Genomic DNA, 25,481 nt, shown 5'->3' with positions numbered 1-25,481 from the left:
CGAGGAAGCCTGCGAGGAAACCAGGCTCCGAGGAGGCCGTGGGTGCACGCCCCGTGCCAGTCTGGTGCCCCTTCGCCTTGTTCGAGGCATCGGGGTCTCTGGGCGTCAAGAGTGCAAGCAGGACTCGCAGGCCCCTGGTCCCTGCTCCGGGGGTCCCCTGCCAGGCTCCTGCAGACCCTCCTCCCGGTGCAGGCCGGGGGTTTCTGTCTGCTGCTGGTGCCCTTTGAGCTCATAGGAAGAGAACCGAGGTGTCCCAAGGCGTGAGGAGAGTGCGTGGGAAAGAGAGGAGGGGTGGGCTCCAAGCAGTAGCTCACCAGGGCCTCTGGTGCCGCCTGCTCAGCTCACTGCCGAGAGGCCACGGGAAGGAAGGGGGAGGAGGGCGGGAGCAGGAAGGGGTCTGCGCTGTGCGCCGCGGGGCGGGCCGCACGTGCTGGCTCCTCTGGCAGTGCGCTGGCTCCAGCAGTCCCTCTCCTGAGGGTGCTTTGGCATGCAGGCACAGCGGACCCGTCCCCACACCGAGGAGGGGGCATCTGTGCTCCACTGTCCCCGGGCAGGCGAGGTGTGTGGCGCCTGCTTCCGCTGCTTCGCGGCCACCCTGCAGGCCCCCGGCTGGGCAGAGCCAAGGGACCGTGATCTCCGAGTTGGGTTTCTGCCCGTCATTCCTGGCAACTCCAGCTTGGTGACCCATCTAGATGGCGTGCCAGCCCAGAGCCCTACCAGCAGGTTTTAGTTAGGGACATTTGGCCTGTAAGCCTTCTGCCCTGCGGGGGCTGTGGAGAGGATTTGGTGTTTGAGGCCAGCGGCCTCTTGTTTGCTGTCACCTTTCAGGGACCCCAGGAACAAACGGTGTGCGAAAGGCCTGGGCAGCCCCGCAGGGGTGCTTCGTGGGCGCTGGTCACTCGCTGACATGGGCGGGCAGGTGTCTCGGCTCTCGGTGGTAGATTTCAGGTAGGCAAACAGCGCCTGCGGAAGCCAGCCTCCCCTGCAGAGCAGAGACCAGTTACAGCTGCACTGTGTCAGCTCTTCTTGACGAGATCCAAAGAAAGCAGGCCGTGGTTTTGGGGAGCGGTAGGATCTTTCCTGGTCTCTGTCCCCCTTCCGTTTTCCCTCTGACAGTGAGATTTGCTCCAGTGCTTTTGCAGACACTTTGGAAGGTGGGGAGCGACTGGCCACCAGCCCCCGTGCAGCGTCTTCCCTGAGTGTCGTTGAGCTGAGCGCGTGGTGGTCTCGAGTGTATATGTCAGACCTCGGCTGAGTGGGTGGTGGTCTCGCGTGTGTATGTCAGACCTCGGCTGAGCGGGTGGTGGTCTCATGTGTGCTCTGGGCCTCGGCTGAGCGGGTGGTGGTCTTGCGTGTGTATGTCGGACCTCGGCTGAGTGCGTGGTGGTCTCGAGCGTGCTCTGGGCCTCGGCAACCTGCGCCTCTTCTCTCCCCCGCAGAGGATTACCCCAACGGGACCTGGCTGGGCGATGAGAACAACCCCGAGATGCGGGTGCGCTGTGCCATCATCCCGTCCGACATGCTGCACATCAGCACCAACTGCCGCACGGCGGAGAAGATGGCGCTGACGCTGCTCGACTACCTCTTCCACCGCGAGGTGCAGGCCGTCTCCAACCTCTCAGGGCAGGGCAAGCACGGCAAGAAGCAGCTGGACCCCCTCACCATCTACGGGATCCGGTGTAAGTGCCCAGAGCTCCTGCTCTGCTGCCCTTCCCTGCTGTTCCGGAAAGGTCTGGCTGGAAGGTGGGCCCTGTCAGGTCGTGCTGGGGAAGACCCCGGTAGACCCTGGCCCGCGAGAGGTGCGCCGCAGCCGGGCTCTGCCGTGGGGACAGCGCTAGGACGTGCTGCCGCCCAGGCCTCTGCCTCCGCCCCATGGGCCCTTGGCGGCTGGCGAGGGCGTAGCAGGAGGGGCCGGGAACTTTCCCTGCCCCCGCTGAGCCTGCAGCCTGGGGCCCTTGCCCGAGCCCTGTGGAAGCATCAGCGGGGTGCCGCCTGCCCCGGTGCTGGGGGGCTGGGCCTCATGCAGGTGCGTTTCACCCCCACGGCCTGCGCGGCCCCCCTGTGCGGAGCGGCACTTGCGCAGTCGGCATTGCCCTGCTTGGACTTTGAAAGGCTGCGGGCGTGCACCACCCCTTGTCAGCTCTCTGGCCCGATGGCCACTGATTGTTGGTTCGTTTGTGCCCACGTGGTCCCCAGAGCCTGTGTCTAGAGCCGGTGGGCCCAGGCATGTGAGACTGGAGGGGCGCGCCAGGCGAGCGTGGGCCCTAAACCTCACCTGTTTCAGGGGAGCCCCTGTCTCCTCGTGGAGGCGTGCCGCTCTGTCCAGAAGGAGAGCCTTGTTCCCAGCGCTAAGAATGCCGGGGAATAGACAGGCTAATTTAATTTCTTCTGTAGCTGTTACAAAAGCGGTAGAGAGATTTTTCTCAGGCTACTGACCCTGACATTTGATTAAACCGAGGGTCTTGCTAACTGCGGCTTTTTCTGACAGTTGCTAAGAAACGGAGCCCAGTCTGGAGCGTGAGCAGGATGGTGCCTGCCGTTGGTGCCGGTCACTCTGCTACTCCGCTGTGACACCCGGGGCCGTCCTGCTGCAGGCTGCGCCGTGCACCAGGTGTGCTCGCCCAGACGGGGGCCAGGCGGCTCCTGCGGGTTGGAGGCCGTGGAGGCCGCTTTAGAGGGGACAGCAGGCTTCTCCCGAGGGGCCAGGTCGGGGAGCTTGGGGCATGAGGGTGTCTTATCACCATGCGCCTCGAAAACGCCCGCGGACAGCATGGGAGTGGAAGGCGTGGCTGTGTTCCAAGGAAATTTCGTTTCCCAAGACAGGCAGTCAGCCTGCAGGCCGATTGCCAGCCCTGCTTTTTAGGGCAAGATGCGAGCTGAGAACCTCCTCGTGCAGTCGGCCCCGCTCAGACCCATGGCAGGACCACGGGAGCTTCCAGCCCTGGAACTGGTGGCCTTGCTTGGGAGCAAGGTGCAGTGTGGCCTGCAGGGTGGAGGGCCGTGGGCACGTAGAGACGAACAAGCACAGAGCGTGTGGTCAGCCGGATGCAGCCACAGAGGATGTGGCAGCAGAGGCCCGCTGTGCTGCGCTCGGTCGTTGGGAGGGGGATGCCTGAACTTAGAGGCCCGGGGCTTCCTGGAGAAGACGCAGCTTTTGAGTGAGTCTCGGTGTGCAGTGATGGTGGAGTGTCCTGGCCGTGGGGCCTGGGGTCCCCAGGTGAACGGTACCTCCTAGAGGGAGATAACAGGGAGTGTCAGGCCCTCAGGCTGGCAGGAGGCTGGCCCAGCTTTGGTGAGGGGCTGTGGCGTGTCCTTGGTGCAGGTGTCCGCCAGGGCCTGGAGAGTGTTCACAGAGGTGGCTGGGGAAGCGTGGCAGGTGGCCCCTGGGGGACGGGCAGGTGGTGGGCTTGGGCACAGGGCCCGGGGAGTGGGCCAGCCCTGGCCTCTTGCGGGATAAGAAGTTGGCCAGCCTGCCACGCTGCGCTTTCCTCACCTGGGGAAACTGACCGCGCGCGTCCCCTCACAGGGGCCAGGAAGCCTGAGTGTCTCATCTAGAAGGTGCAGCCTCCTGTCCCATCCCGGGCCCCAGGGCACATGCCATGCTCCAAGCACTGTGTGTGCCAGGCACCAGCTGGGCTGAGCCTGCGAGTGCCCACGCGCAGCTGGCTACAGCGGGGCCTGCCTCCCGGGGTCTCAGGCTGTGGGGGGAAGCCGTCCCCACAGGCCCGTACCTCAGGTCAGTGGGGCATGCGGCAAGGAACCAGCTTCCATCTCCCAGCCAGAGCGCAGGCGCTCCCTGCCACAGCTGGATGCTGCCCAGCCGCTGTGGTGGCCAGTGCGTCTCTGACCCGAGTTCTCCGTGGGGTGAAAATGGGGTGCTGGCGTGTGGAGACGGGCTGCGTTCAGGCGCAGGTGACTGCAGGAGGTGGCTCAAGGGTATCAAGTGTGCAGCTTGGAGAGAGGACAGGTGGCCTGGAGGACTCGGGCCAGCATGCAGAGGGGAAGCCTTGGGGAAATAAAGGGCAGCCGGGGGCACCTCCTCAGCAAGGCCAAGGACAGCTGTCTCAGAGTGTCACCTGGTGGAGTTTGCAAGAAAGCTGCCATTGGCGATTTTCTTGTTACAAACCTCAAAGAGGCAGAGCCAATGTTTTTTCCTCAGAAATTAATTAATGGATTGCCACTTCTTAGAGAAAAGTGATTAATGAGCCCCGTGGGCCCCCGCGGGTGTGGAGAGAGCAGGCTGGCTAGCTTTTCCCTGTCCCCAGGGTTAGTGACTAGACCAGGCACTCGGCTAGACTCCCGAGGAGTAAAGACTCCGGCTCTGCTTTCCCTTGAACTTCAGCTCCCGTCAGCTGCTCTGCTGTGTTTCATTCCTGAGAGTGATAAACTCCGTGCCACCCACCAAGGGGTCGAGGTCACGAGTTGGGTTCGTTTCCTTTAGGCTGTTCCTTTCTCCCACAGCACCTCTCACAGCCGTCACAAGGGACTCGTTACTTGAGGGTGGGAATCTGGGGTGGGGACGCATCAGGGCTGGTAGTGGTAGCTCTGGAAAGTGGACTGGCCATTAGCACTGACAGGACCATCTTCAGATGCTGGTGGGGTTGCCAGACAGCTGGCCAGGGAGGTGGAAGGGAGCAGGCGCCCAGGGGCTGCAGTCCCCTCACCTGGAGCGTGGCTGTGCCCGTGTGGCTCCTTCTTGGCCACACTGGACATGGCCGCGGGACCTTGCCTTCAAAGGGAGAGTGACCTGCAGCTCCTTAGGGGTCGCTCCTGCCTCAGCAGCAAGAGAGAGCGCAGGCGGCCTCTGTGCTCCTTTCTGTCCTGAGCTGCCGTGGGCAGCGCCGTTGCCTCTGAATCCCAGGCCTCTCCTGCCCCAGGGGGCCAGTCCCCCTGAGTGAAGGGGGAGCAGGCGGACGCAGGGGAGATCAGCGTGCCTTTCCCTTGTGCTGCCTCCGGGCTCCGCTTCTCCTGCATGCGGCTCTCCCGGAGGCTTGGAGGAACCACGCAGCAGCGTGGGTGGGATCCGGGAACCCCCACCTCCCACGTGGCAGCGCTGGCCGGCCCGCACATTAGGACAGGTGTCCTGATTGGCGTTAGGGCTTGGACACGGCACTTCTCTGCTCTCTTCAGGAGTGAAGTGAGTGTAGTGACATGTTTATTAGAGGAGTTGTTTTAAGTGTGGGTCAAATAACGTAAGACATAAAATCCTTCAACAAGTATAAAATATCAGTTAAATAAAAGGTAATCTTACCACATCATCGTAAGATTTTTCTTACTGCATTTATTAAGCTGAAGTTGCTCGGTACTGTCAGAAGAGATGAGGAAAGCTTTTTGAAAAGTGGAAGTGACGATTCTGGGCAGTGCCTAGAAGTCCAAAAGAGTCCAGCTCCTGCCTGAGTGTCGAAGAATGTTTCATGTGGTTGCTGCCTAAGAATCACGTTTGCTCACAGCTGATGCCCGATAGGATGCTTCCCAGGGCAAAATGTAACTGTTTGTGCACCGTTCCTCTTCTGTCAAGCCCTTCATTTCCAAGCCTACAAGTTCTGTCAGAAGCAGAGAAATTTTAGTTGCTGATCCATTAGTTAGTTTTTCTTGGCAGCTACCAGGGTGGCATTTGTCATCCAGATGGAATCTTGAGTCACTGTTGGAAGGAATTATGTAAAATGATGTCTTGAGAATTTAAAAATGTGTCATGTCTAACTATGTGAATATCTGTCTTTTTCTTCAGTGGATATAAACTAGGTTTTCAACTGGCAACCTGATTTTTACAGAGTTGAGTTTAAATGTTTACTTTTTTGCTTGTTTCTTATGTGTGTACATCTGTGTGGTCTTGTACGTATTCTTTTGTTACTAACGAGTTTTTAAAACTTTGTCCACTCTCATTAATCCCTGGAGGATTTGGAAGGTCCCGTCCTCTGTGAACGATAAACTTCATGCCACCACCGAGGGGTCCAGATCATGAGTTCTGTTCATTTTATTTAGTCTGGAATGAGAATGGGAGGATGGTCTGTAGGATGTTTTCTAAATGTATGTTTAGAATGAATGTATTGACTGAAGTGTAGGACGGTGCTTTGATACTGTATGGAGCCACGGGTTCTTTCCTTGTGTTGGACCCTGGTTGCGGTTGGGCTCCCGCAGCTGCAGTTGGTGGTGGAGCCCTTACGGCATGCTGCTGGGTTGGGCTTCTCGGCGGCTGCAGCCAGCGGTTGGGCTCCCCTGTGGCCAGGGCCAGCGGTTGGGCTCCCCATCACCGGGGCCAGCGGATGGTTCTCCCGTAGGTAACTACAGCCGGTAACTAGCCCGGACTGCTCGAGGTCCCCCAGCTGCGGCCATGCCTCGATGCGTCCCACAGGCCTCGCTGTTGGTGGGTTGATGCCTGTGTAATTATTGAAGAGATGACCTGGAAATCAGAAGCAAGTGTTACTGCTTCATTTATGGATTTCATTTCCTGTATGAGGATGAAAAGTGCTTCTGAAACTACTTCAGGTGGTTCTTCCTGATCCTATAAATTCTACCCCTCGTCACCCCAAATTGTTTTTACCTAGATTTTGGAAATTTTGGTTGTCGTTATATTCAGAGTCAAGGTTGTCTCAGGCATCTGCTCAGAAAAAACAGGAAGTTTCTTTCCAAGGCAAAGGAAACTTTTATTATTTAATATAGTACTAAAGAAAAACATTTCCTTGACTTCGATTATTTCTAATATTTTGGTCTCAATAGATAAAAGATTTGAGCAGCTGGGGTAATAATTTAACTCTCAGTAGATAATCCAAACTTAGTGCTCTTAGTGGTCAGAAAGGGAGTTTCACCTTAATCTTTTTTATTATTAAAGTTTTGAATTTCATCCATTATTTCCCTGTTAGTGAAGTTTCAGGACAGAAGAGAGAAGCTAGAGAAGTGACCTTGTTTGAAGACCACGTCTTGTGATTCCCACAGCCACCGCTCTTCCTTTTTTTGCCTTTTTTTGCCAGTCGGTAGGAGGGAGAGGTGAGACGGTCAGATGAAAGTGTGCTGGCCGGCAGCGGAGAGGCCTCTGCCCCGCGACTCGGGAGCGGCCCCTCCCCCTCCGCCTCCCCCTTGTGGGGTAAGGGTGCCCGCGTGTCCCTCAGCGATGTGTTGAGGGCTCTCTGCAAATGCCAGTCGCACATGTGGGTGCCAGTGAGTTAGGCTGCTGTGTGTGTCATCAGCAGTTGAGCGACTGCCGGCGCCTTTCTTTGGCCTGACAAATGTGTGCTCACCTGCACATGCGGGGGCTCCAGGGGGCTGAGAGGGGCTCCACGGAGGTGACAGGGGCAGTGCAGCATCTCTGCTCCTAAGGAGCTTTTCATTTCATCGAGGAGGCAGGACAAAAATAGATGAAAAAGTATGTGAGCATGCATTAAGTTAAGAACATCTTAAGATGACATGTAATAGTCTTTTTTTCAACAAATATTGGAGCATCTGCGATGTGCCAGGGTATTCTGGGTTCTTGGGGTATGGGTGAACAAAATAAAGATTGCTGTGCTTGTGAAGGAAATGGAGTAAACATGATAAACATATCAATTCTCTAAAGCATTAAAAGGTGATTAGTACTCTAAGAAAACAGAACTAGATAAGTGGGACTGGACTCTTTGGATGGGGTGAGAGGACATTGGGCTTGGGGTGGCTCAGGGCAGGGTCATTGAGGCAGTGCTTGAGCAGGGACATGAAGGCAGTAAGGGAGTTAGCCGAGCAGGAATGTTGGGGAAGAGTATTCCAGGCAGAAGAATAGCCAGTGCAAAGGTCCTGAGGCAGGACCATGCCTGGTGTGCTTGGAGCACTTCGAGGAGATGAGTGGGTGAGGATAGAAAAGTAAGGCGAGGCTAGAGGGAGCTGGAGCCAAGTCACCGTGGGCCCTGAGAGCCATTCTGAGAACTTAGGGAAGCCTGTTAGTGCAGTGAGCAGCCATCTGGGATTTTGAGCAAAAGAGAAGCGCGGGCTGATTTTTTTTCACTTGTTCTGGAGGCCGTGCCGAGATGAGCCAGGTCATGGTTAGGTGAGTGCAGTAATCCACGGGGAAGGCTGTGCGCAGGGGCCTGGTTGTCGGTATGTTTTGAAATTGGAGCCGACAGAATTTCAGTACGGGCTGGCGGTGTAGGCTCTCAAAGATGACTCGGAGGGCTTTGGTCAGGAAGGGGAAGGTGGGAGAGGACATGGGGAAGGTGGGGAGCAGGAGCGGGGCCTGGCGGCGCAGCACGCCCAGGAGGAGGGGCTGGTGGGCACTTGGGTACGGCGAGTAGGCGCGCAGTGTGGAAGCGGCTGGAGACAGGGATGCGGCTGGGCAGGGGTCAGGTGTGGACCTGGGCGCCCCAGAGGACCAGACGCAGAGGCCAGAGGCCCAGGGCCTGCCGCACACAGCACAGACTCATTTGTTCACTCGGCAGATACTTAGAAAAACGTTTCATTCAAGGTGCACGGCCAGGTGTTGTAGAGACTCAAACAATTCCTTTCCTAGTTTCACCAGCAGTGGAGATGAGCTGCAGACACAGTTAACACAAAGGAGAAGTGGCAGTGCCGTGAAGCCCTCGCACGTGATGATTACCTGCGGGGAGAAGGTGGAGGAGGCCCCGGGCCGGCAGGGTGGAGAGGCTGTGCTTGGTCGGAAGACAGGAAGGTGCTGCAGACCTGGAGCACCAGCCGCGCTTCACTCTCTTGACTCTGCGGACCTGAGATGCGTCTGTGGATCTAGGGAGGAGAGAAGTTAGAGTTCGAAGAGTCTGGGAAACTTTTGAGACCCCTCATGTTTAACTTAGGATCTTACTGCCATCTGGGGTGGCTGCTCAAGTTGAAAGTTATTTAGGGATTAAATAAATGCAAAGAATTTTAAATTATATTTTAGTAAATATTTGTCTCTGATCTTGGAAGACGGTTTATTTTCTAGCTACCACAGTTTGATTTTCGGGATTATTTTCAAAGAGAAATGGGTCAAGTCTTTAAGTGCCTCCTAAGCCAGCATGTTCGTCGAGAAGGCTCTCTGTCACAGTCACGTTTTTGTGTTGAAGTTGCTCCCAAACAGCTGGGGACTCTGGGAGAAGGCGTTGCTCTCACTGTGTTTATTTGGGATGTGTTCTTTCAGGTCACCTTTTCTATAAATTTGGAATCACAGAATCTGACTGGTATCGAATCAAGCAGAGCATCGACTCCAAATGTCGGACAGCCTGGCGGCGGAAACAGCGAGGGCAGAGCCTGGCGGTCAAGAGCTTCTCCCGGAGAACCCCGTCCTCCTCCTCCTACAGCGGTTCAGGTATCCGCTCAGAAATGACGCTCTCCGGGGCGCAGGCCTCGGTCCGTGGGCAGCCTGCACTCTTAGGCCAGTGGTCCCGAAGGAGGCTCACGGAACTGCGTCATCCAGGGCTCAGTCAGTCCCCCTCCTGCTTGCTGCCTGGGTGGGGACCTCGGCCAGACCACGCCAGGCTCTTCAGTGAGGCTGAGGGGCGGAGAACTGGGCGGGCCTCCCCAGGCGCTTTCCAGGTAGGTGGGGCTCAGGACAGGCCTGTGTGCCCCGGTCCATCAGGTTCCCGAGCTGCCCTTCGCAGGTGTTCCGCTGCTGGGTGATTGCTGGTGGTGGCAGTAGCTGCTGCAGGTGCTTTTTCCTTTTGCATGGCAACACCAGATGAAGGGGTAGAGGTGAATATTACCTTGTGCCCTTTATTCTTTTTGAGCCTAAGGTCTCAGAACCTAAGGTCTCAGCTGAACTTTTTGACATGGAATGAGAAAAAGTCCTCTTAGACTTGCGGTTTAGCCAGGTGCCTCTCAGAGGTTGTCAGAGGGGTGCTTTTCCTACTAGCAATGCCAGCATGACTTTAGCACTGCTCTTCATCTTTGATGTCTCAAGATATTCCAACAAATGGCAACTTACTTTCATTTTTTAAGAAGGTTCCAGGGATTGAACCCAGACCCTTATGTATGGGAAGCAGGTGCTCAGCCACCGAGTGACATCTGCTCCCCTGACTTGCTTTTTTAAATAGTGATCTAAAATAAAGTCATTGAGAATTAAAATAAACTTTCCTTTCTAGGCAATAGATGAGTGGCATGCTTGGGGGTGGATTTTCTGCGTTCTGCCTTTTGAGTCCTTGTCCTGCTGCTCAAGGTCCCGGATTTTGGCTTGTACTGTTTGTGTCTCTAGAAATGCCCCATGCGAGACTCAGGGCTGCTGAAGGGGGGTGGGTTTGTGCATATGTTGATATGCCAGTTAGTATAAAAACAATGCACTTTCTTTGGCGAAATGTGCCCCTTCTCTTTCTAATACAGCCCGTGAGAAATAGGCTAGAATGTTAGTAAATTTTTAAAATTAGGGTAGGAAGTGTTCCTAGTAAACATTTGGCCTCTTTTAGAAGTGGATGGTTGTAGAACTTTTGTATATCGCTTATTAAAAGAGGATTGTGAGTACCATCTCAAAGAAGCAGCATATTTATTTCCCTGTGTGACTTCTTTCTGGTTGTATGTTAACATATCCACTATATATTAGATGGTGGCAGAAAAATATTCTTGATAATGGAAAAATTAATTTTTATTGATTGTATGATTTCCAAACTCCTTAAATTAAAAGAATATAAATGAATATTTTAATTATCATCATGACTTATTTTTAGTTATGGCAAACCAATTCTTTATCTCTACTAATCAGCTTTTATATATAATAGAATATTTTTATCTCTCCTCTTAAAACAGATGTTAAAAATCTGAAAAAGTTTTTGTGACAAAGTAACGACACACAAGGGGAATGTGGCCACAAATGTGAGATCTTGACCTGTGCCATGACCTTGCAAAATTTACTTATTACTTCTGATAGGTTTTCATTTTTTAAATTATTTTTTAAATAAAGGCCTTAGAATTTTCTGTAGGCCAGTAATCTTAACAGCAAATAAAGCATTCTACTTCTTTTCCATTTTACATGCCTTTAATTTACCTTTTTTGCGTTATTGCACTGGCCGGGACCTCAAACACGGTGTTGAAAAGAAGTGGCGAAGGCAGACATCCTGCCTTGTTCCTAGCCTCACAGGGAAAACATTTGGTAGTTTACCATATTTCAGTGTAATGCTAGGTGTAGTTTTATCAAAGTGAGGAAGTTCCTTTTTTGTCTAGTTTGCTGTGCCAGTGTGAAGGAGTTCATGCTTCGGGAAGGCTTGCGCCAGGAGTTTGCGACATTTTCTCCAACCTTGACTTTCTCTGAGTCTAGTAAAAAAATAGCTATGGGAAGTTGTACAAAAGTGCAGGGCTTGGATGTCTAAATCAGATTTATAGTCAGTTTACTTATGTTTGGGTATTGATGATTTATAATTCTTTTTGGTGCATTTATTTTGGAACGTGTGGTTGATAATCACGTTTTCCCCCTGCTGACTCAGGTGGTTTTTAAATGTCGTGAGTAGGCGCACAGTACCGGTTACCACAGTGACCTGCCAGCATATTCACTTGACATTTAGTTGGCACGTTTTTACCTTTTGGAGTGCATTTTCCAGCATGTCAGTGAAGTTGGTGGGGTCATTGGTGATCTCTAAATCATGTTCTTACTGGAGGCCATTCTCTCTGGGTGGGGTTTCTTTTTTTGGCTTAATTCATCAGAGCGCAGTGTCTCATGACGTCACCCCATGTTGATTTACAGAGTAGCTCCTCCGTGTCACAAGGCATCATAAGCTTATAACTTTGCTCCCGTAAGGCGGTGACAACACTCATTCCACCGTTTCTAGTGTCCTGAGATGTGACTGCGTTAAAGGGATCTTTGAAATCCCTGCCAGTGCTGCAGTAGGCTTGGCCAAAGTGTATGTGACCTCTCTGGGCACCTTGCAGTATTTGAGAGTCCTCTGAAAGCTGGGCTGGAAGACCTGGAAAACAGCAGGCACCTTACTCGTTCCCATCAACACGTCTCCTCACGCAGGTGGGAGCTGCGCAGGAGCGTGGAGGATGCCTGCACACAGGTGCTCCCCAAGGGAGGGTGGCTCCTCTGGTGGAGGAGTTGGGTGGCTGCCGGGGCTGGGACGCAGCATCCCCCTTGTGTGATTGCATGATAGCCCGCCAGCCCGGGCTTGCAGGGGTGGAAGGACAGCTCTCGGGCCTGGTTTGGGCTTCCCTGCCCGGTGTACCTGCTCCCCGCCGGCCTTTGCCGTTCCGTTTTGGTGGGCACGGTTGCTGGCAGCCGGCACCCTTTGCTTTCTCTCCAGTCTTGGAAATTCCCGGGCCTGGCGGGGAGGGTGTCCTCACAGCCCGCTCACTTCTGTCCCATTCCTTGTGGACCATCTTAGGGACCGTCTCTAGCACCTCGGCCACCTCCTCTATGTGGGAGAGGGCCGGGATGGCCTCTGGCGTGGTCTGAGCATGGCCTCCACAGGACCAGTACGGAAGCCCCCTGGGGTAGAAGGAAGCCGGGGGGCGGGGGCTTGCCTCTCCGGTCTGCATCCTGTCTGAGTGCAGGGGTGACAGGTGGAAACGAGCCCTGGTCACCTCGAAAGCGGGTGTGTGCCCTTGTCCCTGCCTCTGTGCGACGGCCTCAGGGGCACCTGCTCTGGGAGGGTGAGTGTGTTAACTGTTCCCAGGATGCCCCCGGCATCTTTTAAGGAGAGTGGGGTTTTCAGCTCAGGAGAGTCTCTAAGTAGTAGAATTTCACACAGTAAAATGAAGAACAATTTTGGATCGTTGGAGGAAGGTGTTTTTGATACAATGGGCTGTTCTCCTCCAGCTTCTGTCTGTCCTCCTTACTGCTCCTTAGGGGTTGGCTCGACTGCTGTTGCTGATTTTCATAGCTTTTTTCCCTTTTCTGTTCCCGTTTCTCTTTTCTAGAAGCTCTACTTTAAAATTTCCTGTTTTGTTTTCTCCCCACTGCAGCTGCCTTGGCAGTAGCTCTTAGAACTGGATTTAGCCATGCTTGAGGGTGGGTTCAGGATTCAGGGACAGTGGGCAGTGGGCAGGGGCTCCTCTGTGTCAGGTGGAACTCTTTGTTCTGAAAACACTGCAAGCTGCAAACCAGATTACCTGGTGCTCTCTGGGTTTTGTCTATCTGAACAATGCGTCAGGAAGTGCTTCTCTCCCACTTGTTTTGGTAGTTATCAGATACTTAGTCTTAACTGCTGCCAGATTTTGGGAGGTAGAAGTGGCCAGCAATTGTGGGCCACACAAGTTTTGTCCCTAGAGCAGTGTTTTTTTTGAGAGGCATGTATTGAAGATTCTCTTAATGGGGAATCTAGACCTTTCTATTATGAGTAGGAGTTCTGTTTAGGAATTTTAAAATGAGAAGTGGCGGGGTATGGGTTAAATGAATTTGACAGAATACCATATGGTTTAGAAACGTGTTATAGAAGTATAACTCATGACTTGGGCTGTGCTTTTGAATATTACTAACTGGGTGAGGGCTGGAGAGCAGACAGGAAAATGATAGTTATGGTATGATCCCATTTTTATTAAAAATACACAACTATATGTGGAAGGTAATTGAAAACATGATCATTTTAACAGTGGCTGTCTCTAGGTAGTAGAATTATAACTTGTATTTTTCTCTTTGCGTTTTACTATGGTTTCCAAATTATTTATAATAAACATTGAAATGTTTTATAGTTTTAAAAAATGCTATCTAAGATTAAGAGGGAAGAGATTTCTGCTTTTAGCCATGGTACAATAATTGTATTGCCTAGAAATCTGAATATCTGAAACAGCTGTTTTCAGGCTTTCAACAACAGGTGCCGTGGCCTGTGACCCCTGAGAGGAAACACCGTGAGGACCCTGCATCCCGCTGGGTTACTTCTGGAGGTGCAGTCTGGGCCGTGGAGCAGCGAGGGGGTGCCAGGCAGAGCACTGCTGTCCCACTGAGTTGAGGAGACACACTTGAGTTCAGAGAGCCTGAGGCTACTGGGAGTTGCAGACTAGTGTTCCAAAGAGTAACACAATATGAGCCAAAACCAAAAAAATAACTGAAAAAAATTCCTTAACACTGTCCTAATCGGGAGCAGGAATCGCTGAGTGGCTGGGTGCCTGCCTCCCACGCACATCTAAGGTCCTGGGTTCCATCCGCAGTACCTCCTAAAGGGAAAAACGAGCCCCCAAATCTGCACAGGATTGATTCCTTTGAATTTTATAGAATTCTAAGGCGTGTCTGCCTAAAGTGAAATTTCACGATTGGGCGTCTGTGAAGCTCACCCAGGGCTCGGAGACACACAGGCCCCACCAGCCAGCGCGGGGAGTCCTCGCTAACCGCTCATGGCCTCGGTGGAGGCACCAGGCCAGGCTTGAGTTAGTGGCGTGGACCCCCCCCCCCCCCCAGGAAAGCTGCCCTGGACCTGAACTAGTGAAGGTAAAACCAACCCTCAGGAGGGCGCAGTGGAGCCACCAGCAGCCTGACACTTTCTAAAGGAAGACAGCGAAAACCTAAACACCCCACAAAGTAACGTTCAGAACGTCTGGTGGTCAGTCAAGAATTACTAGACATATCAAGGAAGCAGGAAATTTTGACTTTCTTTTTTTTTTTTTTTTTTAAGATTTATTTATTTATTTAATTCCCCCGCCCCGGGTTGTTTGTTCTCTGTGTCTATTTGCTGCGTCTTGTTTCTTTGTCCGCTTCTGTTGTTGTCAGCGGCACGGGAAGTGTGGGTGGCGCCATTCCTGGGCAGGCTGCACTTTTATTTCGCGCTGGGCAGCTCTCCTTATGGGGTGCACTCCTTGTGTGTGGGGCTCCCCTATGCAGGGGACACCCCTGCGTGGTGCGGCACTCCTTGTGCGCATCAGCACTGCGCATGGGCCAGCTCCACATGGGTCAGGAGGCCCGGGGTTTGAACCGCGGACCTCCCATGTGGTAGACGGACGCCCTAACCGCTGGGCCAAGTCCGTTTCCCGAAATTTTGACTTATAACCAGGAGAAAAACCAGTCAGTAGAAAGAGATCTGGTCTGGAATTAACAGACTAGAATGTTGAAACACCTATTAAAATTATTTTCAAGGATTCAAAGAGAGAAAGGGACATTAGTGAGGCAAGAAATAGACCATATGGAACTTCTAGAGATGGAAAATGAAGGAATCGGTTGCCAGTCTGTGCTTTCCATTGAGGAAGTAACTGATAGACATTTTTGCACTGAATTGTAACATCAGTATAAATTTTAAAATGTGGTTCAAAACGGTCTCACCTTGTAGAATTTGCAGGGAGCTGTGGTATATGTGTTTCGATAAGTTGAATCTTAGGTTTGGAAACCATTTACATCATATCCCCAAATCCTATTTTCTACCTATCTTTTAGGACCCTGGGTACTGTGATACGTCCTGGTTATATTTTTGAACCACTTGAAAACTATCAAAATCAGTTAATTTTTATTAAAAGTGGAATAGAAATTATTTGGGAATCTGTTTAGTTATAAGGTTCTTATTAACCAGTGGAATGGACTTTAAATGCATTCTCTCAGAGAATTTCAAAAAAATATGTTCTTCCTTGCATATTTTCAAGTTGGTGTTGTTAAAAGTTGATTTCTAAAATTTTTCATTACACTTTGAAATAATCAAAAAGGTTGTGATTTCTGGCATATTGCAAATAGTAACATTTTAATAGTACTACATTGCTTTAAAAAGTACATTCTGTGGAATCTATATACCATGGCAATTTGATACCCACCATTAGCTACTAAAAATACATGACTTTTCTTTAGTAGAAGTTTTCCATCATTCATTGACCTCCTCCACTGTTATTAACAGCTCCCCTTCCCTCCCAGAGTTCCATCCTAATGTGAGGTATTTTTAGGCTTTGCTGTAGTTATTGATCAACTCATCATAATTCTCTGCAACAAAAACCATTTCTGGGGAGCAGATGTAGCTCAGGTGGTTGCACGCCTGCTTCCCATGTACGAGGTTCTGGGTTCGATCCCTGGGACCTCCTATAAACAAAACAAATGAAAAAAGCCAACTTCTGTTGGGGAGCAGGTGAGCTCAATAGTTGAGCACCTCCTTCCCATGTATGAGATCCTGGGTTCAATCTCTGGTACCTCTTAAGAAATTTTTTTTTTAAAAACCCAAACAATTTCTGAGGCCTTAATATTCTAAGTATTTTTTAAAAAGTCTTCTGATTTGAGTTATCATTACAATTAAAGTCACATTGAATAAATTGATCTCATTTTGATTAAATGTGGAAAGTTAAATTTTATAGGAAAGCTATCTGTAAATGAGATGGATAGAAATTTTCCACCCAGTTTGTTTAATTACCCCAAAACAGGGTTTCATGGCGCATTTTTTATTTTCCACTCTTATAGCTACATCCTAAGGGACTTCGTTCATTTAAGCACGTTGGTGGGAACAGGCAGAGTTCTGTTAGGACGGTGTCACGCGATTCTTTGGGACCTTCTAGTCTATACGCCAGACTCTGGGTGACCCGAGACATGTTGTTCGTGAACTTGACCGAGTCCCTCCTGCCCCGTGCCGGTGGCCCCTGTGCCGAGCCACGCTGGCTGGAGTCTGGTGTGAGGTGATTTCACCCCACGGCGGGCGCGTCGGTGGGGTACGTGGGTGGTGGGTGCTGATGCCCTGCCCTGTGTCCCCGCAGAGACGCTGCTGAGCACCACACCGCCCGGGAGCGAGGCCCCGCAGCCCCCGGCCCCGGCCTTGCACTACACCCTGGCCAACGCCCAGCAGGTCCAGATCCACCAGATCGGAGAAGACGGGCAGGTCCAAGTAGTATGTATTCCAACTGGAATTGCCTCGGTGGGCGAGGGGCGGGCGCCATGGGGAGGGCGCCCTGGCGGCGAGGGGTCTGGAGGGCCTGCCGCGTGTGGAGCGTGCTGCCAGTGTGGGGAGGTGTGTACTTCCTGCGGATTAGGGCCGGCTCCGTAATGACCTTGTACTTGAAACATATGAGGGACGCAGGCTGGTCCCTGCATGACTCGTCTTGCCCAGACCTGCTGGGCATACTCGTGTTCCTGCGCATGCAGGGCCTGGCGGTCAGAGCCTGGGCGGTCGGCGGGCCTGTCTACTGCCCGTTCTCCCGGGGAAGCGGCAGTGAACTTCTGCCCAGCTCAGAAAGGCTGGTCCCTGCCTGCTTTCCTTCTGCAGTGCTGCCCTGGCCACTGTGGTGGTCACCTGGACATGCCAGCATGCAGTACGCACTCGCGGCGACTGCTCTCAGCGGCGAGTCCACGTGCCCTTCCTAGCCCCTCCCTGGGCAGTCCCGATATCCTCTTGGCTTTGTGAATATGGTGGTCCAAGCTGCGCAGTGAGCGTGATGGACAGAGGGGCTGACTGCTAGTTAGGAGGAAAGGAGGGCCAGGATGACAGGGAGGGCTTTTCTGGAAATTTTGCTCAGGGACCCAGAAATTTAAGCATACGGCGGGGATCTCGTGGCTTCTCTAATTGCACTCAACTTTGGGGCGTTGGAAGGTGCTCTCCACTGTGCCTGCTCTCCTGGGAACAGGCCCCTGACGGTGGAGAAGGAAACAGTTCTCAAGTCCATGTCCCGCCCTCAGCGGAGATGGCACTCAGCACCACGCCAGGAAAAGGGTGTTTTCAAGAAACCTTGGATGAGTACTTTAAGGAGGCATTTTCTTCTTCTTCTTCCAAAAGAGATGAAAGGGATTTAAATAGGGGTTCTTTGTTTAATCGACTTTTACAAAGACAGTTACTCTAATCTTATCAGTAAGAAAGTTCTCTGAAAGAATTCCAGAGCAGATTGACCCCGGGTTTACACAAACCCAGTGCAACAAAGAGCGGTAGGAAATTCTACAGTAGTTTAAGGTCCATTTGACTGTGGTAGGATTGTACATGAGATAATGGGTATTAGTTTCATTTAGCTAAGTTAATGTTTATAGGCGTTACTTGTAGATAGTAACCGAATCTACAGGTAAATGCATTTTAGTTGGATTCTTTGATTTCTGGAATCACATTTATTAGTTTTTACTTACTTTAGCTCTGTAAGTAGTTATGTGAGTGTTCCTGTGATTGTAAAAAAAATCACCTGCCCTGTTTCCAGGGTAGAAGCGCGTGTAAGTCGCCCCAGTCACAGGTGCGGTGGAGCCTCCCGCGTTCTCAGAGAAGACGCCTCCTGAGGCTCCAGCCAGTCACCCGCAGTTGAAAGTGGGATTTTAAAAGAAAGTTTCAATATAAATTTCTGAAAAATTTTTGTTTCCCTCTTTTCTGTTGGTCATTCAAGCCCTTAAATTTACTTGTTTAGTAACATTTAAAGTCCCAACAGACTTTTCCTAGGACCTTTAAAAATTGCTGCAGTATTTTTTTCTCTCTCTCTCTCTGTGTCATGTTTAATTGAAAGAGGTTATTTAATAAACACATGTCCATGTCATTACGTTCTTTGGGATTAGGTTGTCTTTTCTGAATTGCGGGCAGTTACTTGAGAGCAACAATTCCGGGAAATGTCCCCTGTTTCCTTTGGCTCTGATTTTCTCCTGATGCTTCTTCGTGTTTTCTCTTGCTGCGGATCCCACAGGGACACCTCCACATCGCCCAGGTGCCGCAAGGGGAGCAGGTGCAGATCACGCAGGACAGCGAGGTGAGTCCCAGGCGGTGCAGGCTCCGGCCTCCAGCCACGTCCCAGGTCCCACCTGTCCTCGGAGCCCGGCTCGCTCCGCCAGGCCCGCCGGCCCGCAGGCCTCTGCCGTCTGCTCTCCATTGCAAAACCTTCCCTGTTGGCGCTTTGGCTCCAGCGGAGCTGCCCTCTGCACGCCTCTCTCCAGGTCAGCCTGCTGCTCTGGCTGCAGCCCCGTGCCCGCCGCGCCGGCGCCGCCCCCTGCGCCCCCGGAGAAGCCCCGGTTCCTTCCCACTCAGCGGCGCGGGGCACAGCGGGGCCAGCGGAGGCCCGGTCCTGCTGCCTGGGGCTGTGTGACCTCGGACAGCCCCTCACCTCTCCAGGCTTGGCTTCTTTCTCAGCAATGTGGAAATAATCTTCGGGCTGTGCTCCTACCAGGTCGCCGCCGTGGCGCTCACCTCTTTCCTCTCTGTCCCAGTGCACCCTCGCGGCTCCTCTGTGCATCTCCCTGAAACCACCTTCCTTTCCCTCCCGGCCCTGCAGGCCCTCCCCAGGACTGCTGCGGCCACTCCAGCCCCTCTGCCGCCCGCCCCCCAGCAGGCCCGCACCTTGCCTGGCTGTGTGTCCCACCCTTCGCCTGGCTGTGTGTCCTGCCGGCGCCTCTGCCTGTCTGTGTGTCCTGTGCCTCTGCCTCAGTGCCCAGCCCCTTGCCTGGCTGTGTGTCCCCGCCTTGCCTGGCTGTGTGTCCCGCCCTCGCCTGGCTGTGTGTCCCGTGTCTGTGCCTCAGTGCCCGGCCCCTCGCGGCCCAGCTGTGTGTGCTCGGCCTCATCTGGTTGAGCGGGGTGGGCTGTGCCTCCCCGTGTCCAGCAGCTTCTCGAGAGCAGCCCGTGTGTGTCCCGTCGCCATCAGCCCTGGCAGTGTCTGGGGCAGTGGCTGCTGGGGCTGCGCAGAGGCATGCTCGCGCCTGCGCCCGTGCTTGCCCTTGCTCTGCCAGCGTCCTCCTGGAGGGCCGGACAGGGATTTCCCTCTAGGCTGGACGGCCGTTCAGGGCCCCCGGTAGGCAGGGCCTCTTGGGGAAGCGCTATTTGCCCTTGACCCAGGGGCCTGAGCCGGCAGGGCACGGCGGGCTGCGCCTGTCTGCACCCTTCCCCGGGCCAGCGGGACCCACAGACGCGGTGGGGCGGTGTCGGCACGACTTTGCAGGCGCTTCAGGAACGCCTGCGGGCAGCGGAAGGCCAGGCAGGGACCTTGCTCAGAGCGAAAGAATACAGAGGGCCACGGCCTTCGACCCATTGCCAACTTTTTCTTAAAGAGCTTTTTTTTTTCTTTTGAGGGACTGTGGCCTCGTATGTGGAAAGCCGGCGCTGAACCACCACGCCCCCATCGGCTCCCCTGAGTTGGTTTCTTTGTTCGTTCGATGGTGGTTTGGCTTTTGTTTTTAGGAGGCACCAGGGACTGAACCCGGGACCTCCCGTGTCGGAATCAGGTCCAGCCGCTTGAGCCACATCCATGCCCCAAAGAGCTTTTTGTATAAAGCTCTTTTGATGTTCTCGGTGACTGACAGGCTCCCTGAGGCTGGGGGGCAGTGGTGGGTGCTTGCACCCTGTTGTGCTGTGGCTGTCGGGGTCGGGCTGCTCACGAGGTCGAGCGGGGCTCCCGGGCCTGCCGCCGGCACGTTCTCATTCTGCTCTCTGTGAGTTTGCAGTTGCACAAGTGTCTTTGGATGCATGTGGCACAGTGGATGCGGGCTGGGGTCTCAGGTCCTGCCACACACCCCAAAAGGGAAGCCCGTCTGTTGTGGTGAGGAAGTCGGAACCTGGGGTATGGCGGGCAGGGCAGTGGTGTGTCCAGCAGTGCTTGAAAGCTGGGGCAGTCCCGAGGTCTGGCGGCTGTGCTTCGTTTCCGTGCCTCGCCTGATGGTCCCTGAGCCCTGGGGCTGTGTCTTTCCAGCCTTTGTACCCAGAGGTCGGTGGCCACTGTGGACCTAGCGGCCTCAGCACAGACGGGGTCAGTGGTGGCTGCTCGTGTGGCTTCCTGTGTGTTTTGTGCCGCGGCCATCGAGCCGTGCACGTGGCGTGTTAACCCAGTGCGGCGTGTGAACGCATGCTCCCTTGTGGCCTGCTCAGCAGACGGGGCAGTGGTGGCTTTGTGCTCGACTTGCACGTGATGTGCTGCTGAAAAGGTCTCCGGTTTCCCCCGCCCCGACTGTGAAAGCAGGTATGCAAGCAGCAGTGAGCGCAAGTTATGAATTGTCAAAGCCCCTTTCAGGAGAATTCCCTGCAGGGAAGTATTTCCTGAGCCGTGATGGTGCCTGAGGCTTTTCAGAGCTCTTTTTCTGAGAGTTTTCCCCAGGCCCTGGCAGCGACCAAGGCTGCTTCCGCCAGGTCCACAGGACCGTAGTCACGCGAGCCCCACACTTCCCAGAGCGCAGGGCTGGCCTGGAGGCTCACGGCCCCTCTGCGCCTAGTGCGGGCGTGGAGGGGGTGGAGCGTGGCCCGCACATGCCTGTGCCAGGGCCAGAGAGGAGCGGGGTGAGAGGCCCCCACCTTCCTCGGGGCCTCCCGCTTCTCGGGGGCCTTGCCCTGTGCCTGCCTGTGCCTGCGGGCGTGCAGGGAGCTGGGGGGAGTAGGGGGGAGCTGAGCTAGAGCAGAGGCCTGGAGTGCAGGCGGGAGGGCCCTGGCAGGCTCGAGAGGTCCAGAAATGGTCAGTGGGGGAGGAACAGGGAAGTGTGGATGCGGAGGCGCAGCCAGAGGATGGAGTCGCTGAGTGAATTAGGCTGAGCGGGACTTGGACTGGTTGGTCAAATGAATGCGTAGTCAGTTCACTAACACAGGAACGCATGGCCAGGCGGATGGCTGCACGGCAGCCTGAGCCCGCGGGAGCCTGGGGAAGGTGTGAGGGCAGCAGAGGAGCAGCTGGAGAAAGCCCTGGAAGGCCTTGACTGCCGCAGCTGCAGCGCGAGGGCTTTCCTGCCCCTGGTGCGGAAGCTGCCGGGTGTTTCTGAGCGGGGCAGTGCCTGGGCCAGGATGGTGACGGGGTCGACCTCTTAGCAAACGATAAAGCATCAGCCGATCAATAGGTGTACATACACGGTTGTTCCAGTCGTGCCCTCCAGTCATGTGAGATGTCCCCACCGGGAAGCTGGGCACGGGCATGGGACCCTCTCTGTACTGTTTTTGCAACTTCTTGTGAATCTCTAATTATTTCAAAATAAAAAGTTCAAAAAGACGTTTTCTTTTGGGGTCAGCCTGGGGTGGATGGGTACATTGCTTTTTGAGCTGGTTTGTTTAGTGGACCCCTCCCTCCCTTCCTCCCTCCCTTCCAACAATATTTAAACTCAGCTTAAATATTTTTGTTTGGGCTTTTTTATTGCTACAGAGGGTTGAGTTTTTGTAGCATCATGCTTAGTGATTTAACAGTGGTAAACGAATTATTCAGAGTCTCTTGGGAAAACACTCCCCTCTGTCTGAAGGTGTTTTCAAGTTTCTTCTGTCCTTGATCCTCTCCTTTCTTTGTTCATGTTGCAGGGCAATCTGCAGATCCATCACGTCGGACAGGACGGGCAGGTAAGCTGCTCCCACACCCTGCCGGTGCCCACTTTCTGTGCCCCTGGCTGGACGGCTCGTCCTCTTGAAGCTCAGTGCTGCAGCACCCTGGCACCACTGGCTGTTGCTACGACAGAGCTGGGCGGTGGGCGATCGCGCAGGGTTAGCTCCAGAGAAATTCTGGTCTTCCGTGGCAGCAGGTTTGCCTTGGAGGTGCTTCCATTTGCTTCTTTGTGGGATTTTACAGTAGCTTTCTGCCCTATAAATGAAACTCATCCTCCCTGCCCCCTACTGTATAGTCATCGTTATTTTCTGTAAGTTTATGAGAATGTTGCTGTGATCTGGTTTGAACAGATAGCTGGGTTTAGAAGAAGGGAGGCTTTGTTAGCGCACGTGGCTGTCAAACTCAAACCATTTTTCTTTTTTTTTAATTTGTGGCCAAAGGAGTAAGCTTTAATGAGTATACCACCCACCCCCGTGTGAATTGTCTTTGAAAACTGAAACTTACCAACCACAGGGGGCTCACGGGGGGAGCAGCTTTGCAAGATCAAGTGATGGTATTTGAGGACCGACGTTTTCATGTCCTTTGGAAGAGAATTTCTATTACAGAAACTCTTACACTCGGAATAATTATTCAAGAATCTCAGTGGTTTCCCTTTTTTATAAAACATCACTTAAAAAATTGGTTGTGAGAACCCCGAGCACGGCGCGCCCCTGCTTGTTGGTGTTCTGTCCAGGGGCCCGCCATCCCTTCAGACCCTTCCGGGCAGTGTGGACCGGGCAGTGCTGCTGTGCGCCGGGGCCCGGCCCGGCCTGCCACGGGGCTGGGGACGGTGGAGTCCGTCCCTGACCTGGGGAAACGAAAGGAAACTTTCCCACTGATTGGTTTTTTCTGGGGCCCTCAGGGAGCCTTGGGAGAAGTACTGTAGCCCTTAAAGGGTTTGTTGGAATTGGACTTTCTCAGGTAGTCCTGAAGCAGTATAGAATATAAATAGCTGCCTTGGAAAAGAACTAAAAAGCCGAAGAAATGCGAAAATAAAAAAGCCCCCCCCTTGTTGCTTCCCCTGAGATGGCACTCTCTCCGGTGACGACGTGAGGTGCCGGTCGGTGCGGGCTGAGTGGATGCGCCCTGCGCTTCTCCTGGCGCCTCTCACGTTCCGTCAGGAAATGGTCTCGCTCAGGGCTCTTGGTCTCGTCCTCACAACCAGCTGCCCACTTTGTGTCCATCTGGGCCATGCTGGACCACGCCCCCTCATCCTGGTGGCCTCATCTAACTAATGACAAGTATAGAGTCCCATCTCCAAGTATTTACATCATGGCACTGAGCGTTAGGACTGGAACTCATCTCTTTTAGGGGTCACAGTTCAACCCATGCACCTTTTTGTCACCAGGTGTGCAGGGTATTTCATGGGTCCCTTCGGTCTAAGGAGTGTTTTGTCTTTCAGTTTGGGGAAAATTTTCTGTAATCTTTTATTATTTCCTTCCCTCCAATTTCTCTGAACTCTTATTCTAGAATGCCTAAAAGGTGGATATTGACCTGGTGGATTGATCTTTTAAAGTTTTTATATTTTCTCATCTGCTATTCATCCTTTTGTCTTTCTTCCAACTTTCAAAACAATAAAAATAAAATTAAAGTCCTCCTTGTGAAAAAATGAGGAGCTTCTGAATTAGAAAGGGATGATGCTGCATTGCTCATCCTAACCATTTCTGGTTTAAAGGGGAATACTGATTGGCGTTAGAAACGTCTACTAGAGTTGAAGCCGTGCTTGACCGACTCAGTGTATCCGAACCCTGTGGCCTGGGCCATTGCGACTGAAGGCGGTCAGGCCTGAGGTGGCCTGACTGCACCGTGACCGCAGGGGTGGCCGTTCACTGCGCACCTGAGGGGAGGAAGGCGGACGGCATTCCCCGACGAGGGCTGCTTGAGCTGTGCAGTGCTGCCGGGCTCGCCCCGCGTGGTGGGGAGAGGGGCCAGCTCCTCAGCCGGGCCAGGCCCAGCAGTGTGGAATTGCCACGCAGCGGCTACCGGACGTGCGGGCCCCCAGCCGCCCGGGTGTGCTGGGCCCTGTGCCCGCGCTCTGGGGGACGGGCGTGTTTTCAGCCTGATTTGCTTGGGCTGCTGCCTCTACCCCTGCGGTGACCCCAGGTGCCACTGGCACCCCCGTGGCGCGCCCTGGTTGCCCTGCGCGCTTTTAGAATCACTCCTTCGGCGTCCCCTGCCTGGCGAGCAGCTCAGCGCTGGGGCCACTGAGACCGAGAGTGGGGGGCACACTGAGCCAGTGTGGAGAAGGGGCTGCGCAGTGCCGGCCAGGCAGGGTTGGCCAAGGCTCTGGAGAGGCCCCGGGTGGTAGTGACCACAGATGAGAGCCACGCTTGGACGAGCTGTGTGCAGACACGCCAGTGGGCAGAAGGATGTCTCGTCGAAGGACTGTCACTAGCTGGTGGTGTTAGGCGTAGCAGGAATTTTATTTGGGGTGGGTTCAGAAAATTCTGAAAAATGAAAACAACCCTCAAAAACGAAGAGCCAAAGTAACTCAAGTTTACGTGAGGTCAGTGGGCTGCCTGCTGGGTGTCTCAGTGAGCACGAAGACCTTTCTGAGGAGGCCCGGGGCGGGGAGCCCGTCTGCTGGCATGGACCGGGCGGCTGTCCCCTGGGGGCTGCCTCTGCTGCCCTGTGCCGCCCGAGCACCGCGCCTCGAGTCCCGTGGCCCCGGGGGCCCGCCTGGGCTGTGGGCCCGAGCAGCGGGCACCCTGGCCCTGGCACTGCACCGCCCGGCCTGGCCACTTTGCCTGCCAGAGGCGGTGACGGCGGCCGCCGAGGAGCCTGCCTGCCTGCCCACGGCCACCCACGCCGCGGCACGAGCACAGCTCCCTCAGGACCGGCCCTGGCCACCGTTTGCCCACAGCCAGCGCGGTGCCCGTGCTGCCCGCGGCGCCGCTCCTCTCCCTCCTCTCCATTCGTGGGGTGTTCAGCAGGATGAGGGCAGTTTGCATCGTCCACGTAACTTCAGGGTAGATACTAACCTCCCGAGAACGCCGCGGCGGGGCTCGACGTGCGCGCTGTCCCTGCTCCTGGCCTTCGCCCGCCTCCTGTGGTCATGTGGCTGGAGGGGGTTAGGGTGCCTGGGCAGGGCGCGGCTCCGCAGTGGCCACCACGCTTCTCAGCTGCAGGGTGCGTGCACGCGCATGAGCCCTCCTTGCAGGGGAGGCTGCGGGGAGGGGAGCCCTGGTCCTCAGGGGTCCCCGGTGGACCCCTGTGGGGAGCACAGGAGGCTCCTCCCTCCAGGGCCTGCAGCTGACGGGGGAGGGGACAGGCCCGACCCCCCGAGCTTCCGCCCTCGGGGTTGGGTGTGTTGCTCCCACCCTTCGGGCCCTGGCGGCCTCAGGAAGGGGGCGCGGAGGGGTGGGAGGAGGTGGGGTGGGGGCTGCGGAGGGAGACTGGGCGGAGCTCCCCAGCTCTCGGCCCCACGGCAGCACTGTCCTCCCGAG

At 54.2% G+C, this 25,481-nt stretch overlaps 1 protein-coding gene across 9 annotated transcripts in view; it reads left to right on the top strand.

Moving 5' to 3' along the window:
• Positions 1–25,481, top strand: part of BANP (BTG3 associated nuclear protein) — a 170,826-nt gene that overhangs the window by 102,034 nt on the left and 43,311 nt on the right. For all 9 annotated transcript variants that reach the window (XM_058279594.2, XM_012525694.4, XM_058279599.2 and 6 more), the window contains 5 exons: positions 1,440–1,679; positions 9,092–9,259; positions 16,519–16,649; positions 18,409–18,471; positions 21,975–22,013. In XM_058279594.2, the coding sequence (XP_058135577.1) occupies positions 1,440–1,679; positions 9,092–9,259; positions 16,519–16,649; positions 18,409–18,471; positions 21,975–22,013 (641 nt within the window). The remainder of the gene's footprint in view (positions 1–1,439; positions 1,680–9,091; positions 9,260–16,518; positions 16,650–18,408; positions 18,472–21,974; positions 22,014–25,481) is intronic.

This window comes from Dasypus novemcinctus, chromosome 18 (assembly GCF_030445035.2).
Source record: "Dasypus novemcinctus isolate mDasNov1 chromosome 18, mDasNov1.1.hap2, whole genome shotgun sequence".
Lineage (NCBI taxonomy): Eukaryota > Metazoa > Chordata > Mammalia > Cingulata > Dasypodidae > Dasypus > Dasypus novemcinctus.
Note: the sequence above shows the minus strand (reverse complement) of the source record. Positions and strands in the feature narration are given on the sequence as shown.